The sequence below is a fragment of the Empidonax traillii genome, unplaced genomic scaffold, assembly GCF_003031625.1.
Source record: "Empidonax traillii isolate 1590-97213 ecotype Southwest subspecies unplaced genomic scaffold, ASM303162v1 scaffold1:size7828297, whole genome shotgun sequence".
Lineage (NCBI taxonomy): Eukaryota > Metazoa > Chordata > Aves > Passeriformes > Tyrannidae > Empidonax > Empidonax traillii.
This window is the reverse complement of record NW_020955194.1, coordinates 121,329-134,613: the sequence shown is the minus strand read 5'-3', so window position 1 is coordinate 134,613 and position 13,285 is coordinate 121,329. Positions and strand designations below refer to the sequence as shown.

The 13,285-nt window shown below is 39.0% G+C and overlaps 1 protein-coding gene across 2 annotated transcripts in view; it reads right to left on the bottom strand.

The window, feature by feature from the left end:
* Nucleotides 1–13,285, bottom strand: part of PKNOX1 (PBX/knotted 1 homeobox 1) — a 39,057-nt gene that overhangs the window by 22,748 nt on the left and 3,024 nt on the right. The window contains exons 2-3 of one of the 2 annotated variants that reach the window (XM_027902669.1): nucleotides 4,298–4,378; nucleotides 53–154 (exon numbers count right to left, since the gene is read on the bottom strand). In XM_027902669.1, coding sequence (XP_027758470.1) covers nucleotides 53–103 — 51 coding nt within the window. In that variant the 5' untranslated portion in view covers nucleotides 104–154; nucleotides 4,298–4,378. Of the gene's footprint in view, nucleotides 1–52; nucleotides 155–4,297; nucleotides 5,099–13,285 lie in introns of those variants that run through there. The other variant, XM_027901882.1, reaches the window with a different exon arrangement.

Below are 13,285 nucleotides of genomic sequence, written 5' to 3'. Positions count from 1 at the left end.
ATTTTCTCTTGCTAATTGTATTTAGCTCACAGAGAAAGAAAAACACACCTACCTGTTGCCCATCTTGATAGTTGTCTATACTTAATGTCTGTGTTGCCATCATGGTTAATAAAACGTTAATTATGTCAAATCATCATAAGTGTGAACAAATATTCTTTAGAGGAAAGGAAAAAAAAAAAAAAGGCAGTTACAAAAGTGACCACTTAGAATCCAGCTCTAAAAGGTGACAAGAAGAAAAAATAAAGGAAAATGATAAGATTCATGCTCACCTCTCCCCAAAGAAATCATTGAGTTTATTGACAATAAAAGCCACATGCATATTTGAACAACACAAAAATTCAGTTGGAAAATGTAATGGGTTTAACCAGCAAAAGTTTCAATGCATCTTTTTATATTTTAATGTAAAAATTTTTAATAAGAGGCTGAGGTTCTTTTACATTGACAGGCTTCAAGTACTCCTAAGCATTTATTTTTATACTACTTAAGTAACATTCTAAGGCAACACATGAAATGTAGAAACCAGCAGATTCGTGTTTCTGTGTTTTGAAAAGGTTAACAACACATTGAGCATGACTGTAGCTGGAATAATAAGTTACAACTGATGAACTAAATGCAAACACAGTTAAGGAATACCCAGTTCACTTAGAGTATGAATCCCATTTCTAGAGTTAGGGCCTGAAACTACTTTCAGAGACTGGAGGCTCAAACCCCTTCTGACATTAGGAATCTACCAACCAACCCATTTAAGGTTCAACAACTTGATTATAAAGTTTCAGAAGAGACCCAGGAGTTCTGAAATCTCGTTTTCAGAGTCATCTGATACTTTGGGGAACACTAATTAAAGCAGGATTTCAACACAAGTAAATACATGTATGTTATTCCCTTTAGGCATTAGCTGGAGTTGGGTGCCCAGACGAGTTAAATATTTTTAAGTCAGACACCCAGTAATTAAAAAAAAATAAATTAGCAAAGCACCACCACCAGATAGAGTTTACCCATCAAATTTCTAATTTACATTTCATTTTCTTGTCAGATTTGCAGCCATTACAACTGAAATCACATAACTCATTAAGCTATTACCACTAACTATTACCACAGTAGTCAGTTTTCCTTGACATGGAGGAGTCCTAATGTTTAGCTACGATAGGAAAAGATCCATATTAAAAAAGAAATCAGAGCTCATGCCTTGAAAAAGATTACATCCAAGTATTAATTCCAGGTTTTCTGCTCTCCTTCACTTATGCCAGTATTTGAAGAACTGATTTTTAGAACATTCAGCAGTTTAAGATCTGAAGAAAACTTATTTCTTTGTAGTGTGTTCAATCCCTACAAATTTTTCAACTATTTTTAAATCTTTCCTTCACCATTGCATACTACTGTGGTACAGGACCATTTTTTAAGAGCAATTTTTAAATTTCTGGATATTTTCCCCTACAGTTTATAATAGTCTCAAGTAAGTGTTTCATTTTGGAAACGCAGGACAAATTTCAAGATTCCCTTCTCTATTAACAGTTTCAGGCACAGAGACAAACCAAACTCCTCAGGACAAACCTCAACGCTTATTTTGCATCAAGTTCTGCTCAAAGTGTGATTCCTAAGCATTGCTGCAATTTTAAAACTTATTTTTTAAAGAGCTTTAAAGACCAGAGAAGTTCACCAGGATGATGTGAGCACAGCTTCCTTTACAAAACAGGTTGTATCTGTCTACGAAACATCAGTATCACTTTCTTTGAAACTTCTAAAATAAATATTACTGATTTCCCCACCAAAACTAAAAATAAAAAGGGAATAACAGAAATGCACTCGCTGACTGAAGTACTTCAGATTTTAAAATTTTGTTTATCATTATGAGTCATTTGGTGTTAGAAGTAAAACCAGCACTTGTCACAGTAGCAGAAGTGAGATACCTTTCAAAATAGTTTGAGGGGACACAATCTAAAACATCAGTCCTGAAAGGAGGACTTAAGTTTAAACATTTATTTTCTTTCATAAATGGCAGCTTACAGCCCAGGCAAGTGTCTGTCTGTATTTATAGAGTGAACAAGCAAATAGAAAATGCTGCTTTTCTTCCTCCTCCAAAGGCACACATGTAATTTCTGACTGTGACATCCAAAGCACAGACCAGACTACCCTCAAAAAACATGGAGAACAATTGAAATGGTCAACAAAGAAAGAGTAATAGTTTAATAGTTCTTAAGATGAAGAAGTTCCTCGTAAGGCACTGTTAAATAAGTTGTTTGGCTGTGGGAGAAAGATGAAGTCCCTGGTCAGAAATGAGGAAGTAGAAGGTGAAACAGTTGCAGAAGAGGAAGAATGTCTTAGAGCTCACAAGGGTGTGAGATCACACTAATGGCAGAAAGAACTACATAGAGAGGGAAGCAACAAAGATACGTAAACTGGTAAAGCCAATAGGGCATGGCAAGAATTTCTGGAGAACAAGACACGCTGGACCAACCCTTCCTTCCAGATTTCCATAAGGGAGAGAGATGTTCCACATCTGGAAGGCCCTCAGGACACACCAAAGAAGGAAAGAATTCTACATGGGTATATCCTTTATTTCCCATAAGAACTTCCCCTCTGACTTATAATTACAGCAGAAAAAGATTAAGCTATTAGGCAAGATAGGAACTGATGAGATTTAGTGAAGACAACTACTGCAAATCAAGAAGAACAAATTGAGCTAATCACACACTTAAACTGAGGCAATTAACCGAGGAATTACTTCGGTTCACTAAAAAGAAACAACTCCTCATTACCCAGAAGTGGTAAGACACAAACTATGCTAAACTTTAAGAAAAGTGACTGAAGAGGTATTTGCACATTTGGCTTTTATAAGCTAATTTCAGATACCCTCATTAGCAGACACAGCCCCAGCAGATGTTCACTCTGCAGACAGCGATGCCGCTGTCGCTCCCAGATGTTTATCAGTGCCACCCTGCCAGAGCTAATTACTTCCACAGCTCCACCACTGGACTCACAGAGCACGTGGGCAGTTTCTGATCTCTTTTTTTTACATCAAGCCAGCCAGGCCAGTCCAGCCCTGTGGTAAAGGTGGCTGTGATGGAAACCAGCTGACTCTGTCCCAGGCCCGTTGCTGTGCACTCACACAACCCCTGCTCTTGGCTGACCTACTCATGTGGTAATTTCTGGCTCATGTGTGTCGATTTTCAACTCACAGTAAGACCATCTTTAACCAGCACAGCTACACCTTAGGCCATACAACACTGGGTATGTGAGGTGAGCCTAAGAACATGTGACTGTGGGACAACTCAGCTTTCAAAATGCCAATTATCCTTTGTGAAAGGAATCCGGAGTAGAAGGAAAGCTGCGCATTTGTGTTGCATTCGGAGAGTTACAAATAACAAAAACAACCCGAGGGTGAGTCTGCCACTCTGCTTCACACAGAACAGAACTAACTCCCATTCCATTTATTTTGAAAGCAAAGCGTGTGGAAAACCCAAGGAAACGCTTAAGGTCACGTAACTGGAAGCTGATGCATGAACTGCAATCAGGGACTCCACCGGTATCTGTGGCGAAAGGGAATTCACAAAAGCATTGTGCTCTACAAAGCAAAGGGGGGGGGGAAAGGCAAGCCTTTAATACAATTGAAGGTAAAACGTAAAGCAGGAAGGAAGCTAAATGGAGTAATCATGATTAGAAATGTGGAGACTCCATGCAAGTTGAGTATGTAAGGAGAAAGATTAAAGGAGAGCTGAAACATGCACACAAAGCGATCACTTAACATACATCACTCCTCACTTGTTCTACTTACTCCTTTGTAATTAAGAGCAAAGGGACCACCCAGTAACGTTAACATAAGGTGCAAGTAAGCTGTTGGAGTTCAGTGGTATCGTTTTTTAACATATACAAGCTACAGCAGATGTTTGTAAGAGATATAAATAGTTATGCTTCAGGCTATAAACTAACCACTAACCCTCTCAGGGTTGTGAAGAAACTACCCACCAGACTTGTTAACAAGTAATCATTCCTTCTAATTTTCCCTCATATGTGTTCCTTTGAAGTCCTTCAGAGAGAAATGGATGGCTGACAGATTCACCACGGCTCCTTTTTTCATTCTTATTTAACTCTGGTCCTGTCACTTGCTGTATAACATAGATCCCTACATTCACACACAAGAGTTAAAAAGCAACAAAAAATCAGAACAGCGAGTCCGTTTGACACATGAAAAGCATCTAGAACTGGCTTCACTTTTCAACACACTACACCATGGTATTTGCTTCCAGGGCACGCTGTTTTCTAAACGAGATAAAGTATTGCCTGTGAGAAAGCTGCTCACCCCTTTCCTTCAATGGGTCAAAGAAGACATGATCTTGTTCCAGCAGAGATGCCACTGACGTACAACGTGGAGGGCAGAGACCTAAAAACCAACAGAGAAATAAGCAGAAGAAGAAAACAACACAGAACACACTTTCTAAGACTGAATGTGATTTAAAAGAATTTCTGGTTTATTAGGTGGTTCCCTCCCCAGTTTAAGTGAACTGACAGGTTTTGGGAGTTTTTTTGCCTGTTTTGAAACATTTTTTTTGCATTGTTAATAATCTCTAATCACACCTATATCCCATGTTATTATCTGCACTTTCCCTCATCTTATGGCATTCATTCTCTGTATTTACCTTTGTCTTTGCTGAGACCTCTAACAGAAGGCTCCATTTGGAATAATAACTCGCTCACTATTCAACTTTCAGATTTTACTCTATGGCTCAGTGTTTGCCTGCTAAGACTACACAAGGCACATCCCAAAAATAAAACTACAAAATGAAGACAGGAATAACTCACCAGTGTTGTGAAAATTACGCATGAAACCAAGAAAGACTTTTTTTTTCCCCCCTTTAAATTTCCTTCATAATCACTTGAATACATTCCATGGTATAATCAAAGCATGATCAAGTAATCTCCTACATGACAGAAACTAAGAGATGACAGGAATGGGCCATTGTTAGGCTCCTGTGTTCTGTGAACACACCTTCTGTTATGGGATTATTCAGCAATTTTAAAAAGCTTTCAAAAAATTACCACTTAAAGTTACTTGTATTTAATAGCACCTGTTTGATACATTGAAGCTACTCTAAAAAAGCAGTAATGATTGTGAAAACATACTTAGAAAACAAAACTGCTGAAAAAGCATTAAAAAACCGTCTCGGGGAAGTTCCAGGCACTGAGGTTGCACAGGGGCTTCCTGAAATGATATGATGGCCAAAACACACAGCTCAGATCTTGAACCAGATTATCTCTTCCTCCCCAAGTCCACAACTGCACAAGAGCTGGAGCCAAAGCGACTCCAACATTTTTGAAAGCGGGAGGAAGTTGGTATTTGGATTTGAGAACCAAAACTTATGCATGTGTTGTTTTTTAGACAAGCTCATGGAAAAGCAAAATTCCAAGGGCCTAGACACAATCTAGATGCCATCTCTGGTGCATGAAACCTCATTCTAACTCTGAGGGGGTCTAAGGCAGTATAAATTTCAGCCATCGGTAAGAGATTAAACACTGAGCTAGAAGGAGTTTCAGTCCAGAGTGATACATACACCTGGTCATGAAGGCTCAAGGAGCAGATCATACATTAAAAGCTCTTACCACTTTTTCTCAAACTGTCAAAGATCTGTGTCCTCAGAGAATGGGCTTCTCTTATTTTTGCAGCTTCTCAGTGCCATTCTGAGAAGACACTGTAACCCCCTTATTCCCTTCTTCACACACCACGTATTTTGTATAATTTTGGTACTCATTTTCGCCCACCTCAATTTACTGGTCTACTTTCAAAGAGGACTTCTCACTATTCATATTATCTTCAAAATGTAGGTCACTACCAGATAAACTGGAATACATAGATAAAACATCTGTTCTTTGTCTCAGACATATAGGAGAATTGCTGAAAATCTTAAAAATCTGTTCCCCTAACTCAGAAACAACTTCAGCAATGAACCAGTGGTGCCACTGCTGCCACTTCTGGTCAGTCAAAGATATTTAATGCATGAAGAAGAAGCTCTTGCCTGCAAAGCCCTCAGCTGAAACTCTGGAAATAGGCAAGTTTCTGTACAACTTAGGAGATATCAAGAGCAGGAAATAAGAGGTGCTAAAGAAACACAGGCCCAGTGAAAGGTGCTGCAGAGGGAAAGGTGCTCCTGAGAAGGAGCCAGGGGATGCTGCAGTCATCTTGACCTCTTCCAAGAGACACTTAACAGCATTCAGAACTACTGTCTACCCTCAAACACATCAGACAAGAGAGATCTGAGTTTGCACGTTATGTCTCCTTGCACATCTCACTCAGGACAAGAACAGGGTGCAGGGAAAGGATGGAGACAACATCAAGGCAGTGTGGAGTCTAAAACTGGAATTGCTCTTGCCCATTTGTGTTTTCCTTCTATTCCTCTTGCTGAAAAACTTTAAAGTTACGTTTTCATAATAAAGATACTTATCTACGAAACCCAAATGAACTTGCTTTGTCTCTCAGAAAGCAAATCATGACTGAGGCTTTTACTACAAAGCAAAATATGAACTTGCTCAGCCAATCATCCAAGAACTCTCTTTTCCATCATTCTCTCCCTTTGCATGTCAGCCAGGAAGAAGCAAAGACCTGCCTCTACATTGACACTTACACATATTAGCAGACATCAAGATCCAGATACATTTATATTTTTATAGATTCAAATAATAATAATAATAATAATAATGAAGCAGTAAGTGGAGTACAGATGACAACATGCCATCCAGGATTCATTCCATCTTTTCATGCAGTCGTTATCGATCTCCATCAACCTGCCCATGAAGAGTCATTCAGTGAAATTAAGACAAACAAATCAATATGAAGTTGATGCAGACAAGTTTATTAAAGCTGTGCTCAATGAGAATGTTCTCATTCGGCAGCAAGGTGTCTTCCATTTCCCCTGTCTGATGCACTTACCAAGTACAGTCATTGTTTAGAATATTATACTTTTAAGAAAGATGATGTTCCTGAACAGGAACATAATACCAGCCTGAGGGAGTTCCAGCACACAGTTACACAGTTATTATACAACAGCTATGCTGTCAACTGCCCTGGGAGTCAAGCCCTAAAAAGCCACAAAACCAATTTTTGGCTGCAGTAAAATGAGATTTACTTTGTGTCACTTTTTTCCCTTTATTGTTTGGTGGCGCAATAGAGTTATTTATATGTTAATGTTGATGAATATGAGACTACATTAAAAAAACAAATGCATATTATACTTTAAGAAACTGAAAATTAAATTTAAATCCACAACTAAACTTGAATTTCTGCAGAGATACAGGCTACACTACAAGCTACCATCAACCTTTCTTTGCATGCAGGATTTTGAATATACGTACCATGTAGCACTGACTTCATTCAGTAAGATCTCTCCAGCACCACATACACTGCTCTGTTGTCTCATTAATCTTTCATAGCATCCTCTTTTCATATCCCCCCATTTCATAACTTAACAAGCCACACAAAATATTTATATCACAGACCACCTTCCCAGCATCACCACACAACGCCACACAGCATGACAAACAACAAACCACCTCATTAAAAGATATGTGTTCCTTTAGCAATTCACTCTCTGTGTAGTATCTGCTTTTGGTATATTTATATCAGCAAATTCTCCTACTTGCAGGGACCAAATACAAAAAAAAAGAAAAAAAGTGCTACGAAACATGTGCTACTTTATAAGCTAAAACTGCACATGCAGTTAACTGATAAAATGGATATTAAGGATGTATAGATCATATAAGTTTCTCAAGGCACAACAGAAGTAAATTTAAGGAGATCTTGTGAGGAACTTCAGCTCCTAATTCTGCGCACATCCTTCGTGTGCACACCAACACATTTAGTGGGAAGTGGTGCATAATCATGGTTCATGTTCCTGGTTCATGTCATCACCAATTTACCATAGCACTTTTTAACAACAGGGACAAGATGAGGAATCCTACTCAGTCCAGTCACAAATACCTCAGTATCCCAGGTATCCTGCCCCCAAGTAGCTCTTGGCATTACAGGAGGAAATCCTCAGGTTGCTCTCCCACCTTCTCCAAAATGAAAAACCTCATTCTTCTGACTATTAAAAGACTCTCAAATTCAAGAAACTTCCTGCAGCATATCTCAGTTTCCCCTGCCCAATTCACACTGTAATTTGACCCTGCTTTATTAGCTCCATAAAGTAAGGAATTATGGGACTGAACAGCAATTTTGGCAAGAGAAAAACAGAAGTCGGGGGAAACAAAACCTCCTTTAATTGCTCCAAGACTCCTGAGGGATTAGGGTATGAGGGAGCAAAAATATTTCCCATCACTCCCTCATCCATCACCAATATCCACACAGCAAGTGAAGATTCCTTTCTTTCTGTGTTCTTAACACTGCAAACTAAAGGACTTTTTATGGTTCCAGCATATGAATCCTCACACGTATTTCTTATTACAGGACAGAGAAGGATTTCCCCCCCCCCCCCTCAGTTTTCACCCAATTTGCTGTCATAACATTTTGGACCCAAAAATCAAGAACACAGTGTCTAGAGAGGGTGGCATTCCAAGGGCTATGAACACCTCTCACATACCAGAGGACGTGTATCAGCAGCTCCACAGCTGGAACTGATCCTGGTACAACTTTCCTACTTAATGATATTTAATTACTTTTTTTCAAACACAATTCCATTAAAAAAAAAAAAAAAAGAAAAAAGAGAGAACTCCCCTCTCCACATCTCCCTGGCATTCCACACATGGATAAACAACAGGGTTGCTTATATCCTAGACACAATTTAATGCCTTTGCTGTTGAAGCCTTTGGAATATCCACACAAGCTTGCAGACAAACTTCTGGAGACACTCATAGAACCATATCCTTCCAGACAAATTAAGTCAAAGCAACAGGAAATCCTATTTTAATCATGATTTGCATCAGCACCCAATAAACTATGACTGAAGTTAATCTTGTTTTGTGTTTATTCTTTGTGGTTTCATAAGGAAGACACAGAATAACCACCAATCTCACTTCCTTTATTGCTACTGAATACTTTACAATGTTAGCAGTTTATGTAAACATGTGTTGTGTTTTCCAACATTTTTATTACAAAATCATAAGTTTCCAAATACTTGTTCTTTGAAAGAGTGAATTCCTAACACTACTGACGTACAGCTGAATGATGAAAAGGAGTTTTATTTAAATAATACCTGCATTTAAAATGGATCTTGGACATTGAACGGGTAAGAAAATCCTCTCTGTGCATTTTTGGCATTTGAACACTTCATCAAGATCAAGATGTTGCATTACCAATAATTTCATTTTTATGTCCTTTATGATTTCAGAAATAATGACCCCATTAATGAATCAAGCATTGACTTGGACCAGTGAAAAAACTGAGTCACACCAAATCCTAGCCCAGCAACCCTCTGTCAAATCCAGATCCAGTCCATCACTAACATTCCCAGTAGCTCCCCTGTTTTGACCCTACATTTGGTCAAACCTGACCAACTTTGTTTTGCTGCTAAGTTTATGCCCTAAAATGAACTGTTATTTTCTTTTCAAAATGATGATTTAATAAAAATCCTTACTTTCCTGCCCCACTCTGTTTCCCACCTTTCTCCGAACATCAGTCCTCATCCCACCAGGAGCAGGACTGCTGCCTAAGTGTTCTGGGGTTGGGGGAGAAGCACAGGTAAAGAAAGACTATTTAGGATTAAATTTACCCATCCCCTACTGCTGTGGGATGCATCACGTTAACCACTTGGTCCAGAGGATGCCTGCGCAGTCAGGGGACACACAAGGACCAAAAGACAGGAAAAACACTCATGATACATGGAATATTCAGATAATTTAGCTAATAAATCTTTGTCCAGTAACATACACCAACCAGGTTTTCCAAGAGCTTATGATTTGTTGAAGTTTCTCAAGGAACAGCCATATGCTCCATGTGAATGCTGACCTTCTCTCTCTCCAACGCTAAATTCCAGAACTCAGCTGTTGATGTGCTCTTAAGAAAGAAGCACCCCCCTTTCCTTTAAATTAACATATTTACTTTCTCTTGAAGTCATTTTCAAGATGCTGAGTCATTTAAAGTTGCCGGAATGACCCCGCTCAAACATATTCATTGCTGCAAATTTCAGTATGACTGAGAAATAAGCCATTGAAAACAACACCTGAGAATAACAATAATAATAAAAAAATAACCAGGCAATCTTACTTTTGGTGTTGCTACTGTCATGGCCCGGAACAAACGAAAATGGGCTAGAACATGTAAGTTAAGTGATCAAAGACTGACCTGGAAGTTCTTCAGTTACAGAAACATGCAACAGAGCACACAGTTCCATTCCCCTGTTCTCCAGGCATATTAAAGGTGTACAAAGCTCCAATTTTTGTTCTGTAATTGCCTCTGTTTCCTTCGAATGTAAAAGGCTTGGACTTTTATTTTTCAGTAAGCATGCTAATATCCTTTTCCCTTTGTTTTGTTTGCTATGTGATTTGAAGAAAGCCAAGCAGGATGTGAAGTAGAGCCACATTTCCTAGCTTCTTCTGTCCCCAAGAAAAAAAAACCACAGGCAATTCCAAAAGCTCACCAATAAAATATAAACTGGAATGTGTTAGTTTTGAAAAATGGATCCCTCTTTTATTACACCAGCAGTAATCTGCCATATTGTCCTTTTTTTTTTTGCCTGAGTTTCCTGCGAGCTGCAGAAGAGACAGTTCCAGCCCCCTGGGCACAGCCGGGCCAAAGGGACAGTCTGTGATTATCACAGTCAGCTTCCATTTTTGAATATCACCTTTTGACTCTCTATTTACTTGAATGGCCTTCAGGTTTAACAGCAAATACCTTTTACACACCTGTGTAGAAAACAATGGGAACGCCATGGCCTGGAGCAGCTGCCGTATCAAAACTCGAACAGTGTGTTCCTACGAAGGGCAATAACCAACCACGGGATGACAGGAAGAGCTAAGCTTTATTTCCACCTCTAACACCGACTTTTCCCTTTCAGTGACACACACAATGTGGTATCCCCACGCTGCTGGCAGGGGAACCAAGTTACTGCCCCTCACCAACTTCATAAAAACGTGGAGCTGCTCCAGAACAACAAAATTGGCGTCGCCAGATCCGCAGTGCCGCGATTTTATTACCTACCCCACCCCCAGTTCCACCTGATGAATCCCCGTGTCCCACAGTTCTGGCATGAAACGACCCCAGTGAACAAAGTGAAGAGGCTGCTACAAGAGTGAATATTTCAGCGCTCAGTTACCTTGGGGAGATCTGTAATGCTCTGGGTAAAATATTTCGGTAACATCTGGCACCAAGCAAGCAAATGAAAGAACTCAATCAGCAGCTTTTTCTCCTTGCTCTTGGAATCCTCTTGCTTGGAAGAGCAGTAAGTTGCTTTACATTTTCTACAGCACTGAGCTGTGGTAAAATACCCCCTCCCCGGAGAATTCTCATTTTTAAACCTACAGACTCTTTTAACAAGTGAGACTAAAGTAACCAGCTGCTGCTGCGAGAGAAGTAACATTTGCAGAATTTTAAATTTCACACACACACACAAACAAAAATGAATTCAGTCCTACTTACACCAAAATAAAAATATTAATCTGCTTTACTGTAAGCTTTCACATATGTGCCAGTTTTGCAGAGGAAACATTTGGCTCCCAGACCACAACATAATATTCTGAAATACAATTTGAGCTGCTTCATTCAGGACATTAACAGGGCCATTAGAACAGGCAGTTCCACTACCACAGCAGTGGTTCTGCGGACCATTCATCCTTGGCCACTAACGCTGTGCTTAATAACACCAAAGAGTTACCCTTTTCCAGGAAATTGAACTGCTCCTAAACACTTCCAAACTTGCTGTGGTAGCAATCAGAATTATCAGGACTTTTATTAGAGTATTGCATTTACAGCACAGGGAAAGGTATCAGAGAAATGTAGTAAGAAAGCAAAATTCTGAAGAAGAAAATACGTCTTCTAGAAGACAGCTATTTTATGAGACTGAAGTATTTAAAATAAATTTAAACGTATATTTCATTCATTCTAAACTCCTTTCAGTCCTACTAAGGGAAGACTGCAAGGTCTCAGTTTTAAAATGTCATTTCTACATAACCCAAATATTTAGAATTGTATTGAGATTAAGAGTACAAATCAAGGCTGTAACTTACTTAACATCAGACTGACTTTTTACATGCCAAAGTGGAATTTCCAAAAACAAAATAAAATCCCAACCAACTCCAACAACAACATACACAAAATTTGAAGAATCCTCAGTTTTCCTGTCAGCACACAGGAAAATTTCAGTCCAGCAAAGCACATTAACTACATGATAACAGGACATGAGACAGGCATTAATACTGAATTTATGTAGAGGATACATAGCATAGATTAAGAAAAAAAAAAACAAAACAAAACAAAACAAACCCAAAACATGGCCCAAACCCACTCAGGAGACCAATGAGAAATGATCTGAGTCTCCAAAATCTCCATGCCGTGCCAACAGCCCCTACACTTCCCTGTGACTGAAGCACACTGAGCTCTGCCTTTCACCACTTAACTGGAGATTACACTAAGAAGACACAGTGGAACCTACACTGAAATTTTCCTGGGGATACTTTAATCATTAAAGATGACAAGAAAATATGACAAGAAAATACGTCAAGGGGTAACAAGGGGTAACACTAAAAATATACTGCACAGTTTGTAAAATAAACTGAAGATAGAACATAGTGAAGAACACCACCTGAACTACTTATTTGGAATATGTGAAATATTTTGGGGGTTTCTTTCCTTAGAAACTTCTGAAAACTTCAGTGTAGTTATTCTATAAGTTATTCTCAGAAAAGGGTAACTCTGCAATTTTATATGATGGAAAATGCAGTTCAAATGCATTTGCTGTTGATACTGTAGCAATGACACTGTCTGGAAATACATGGAAGGATTTCTGATACAATCACAGCAATTTGTTTCCCTGTTCAGTGTAATCCATAAAATTCACACGTGCACTGACAGGGACTAACCAGGACTCTATCCAGCTGCCGAAGCCATCTCACTTTAACCACACATATAACTAAAGGGATATGACCCCATAAGCACAGGCAGACCATAAACAGATTAAATCCCACAGGGGAAAGAGAACAACCTGTGAGTGTATCCACAGTACTGAGAACAGCAAGATGCGTGGATCTCTTAAACTGTACTTGTTACAATTTCCCTCACTAAGCAACCTACGCTGGTGAAACTCTGCACACAGCACGCTCAAGAATAAAATTAGAAACTTTGGGCATGTTTACTTTTTTTTTTTTT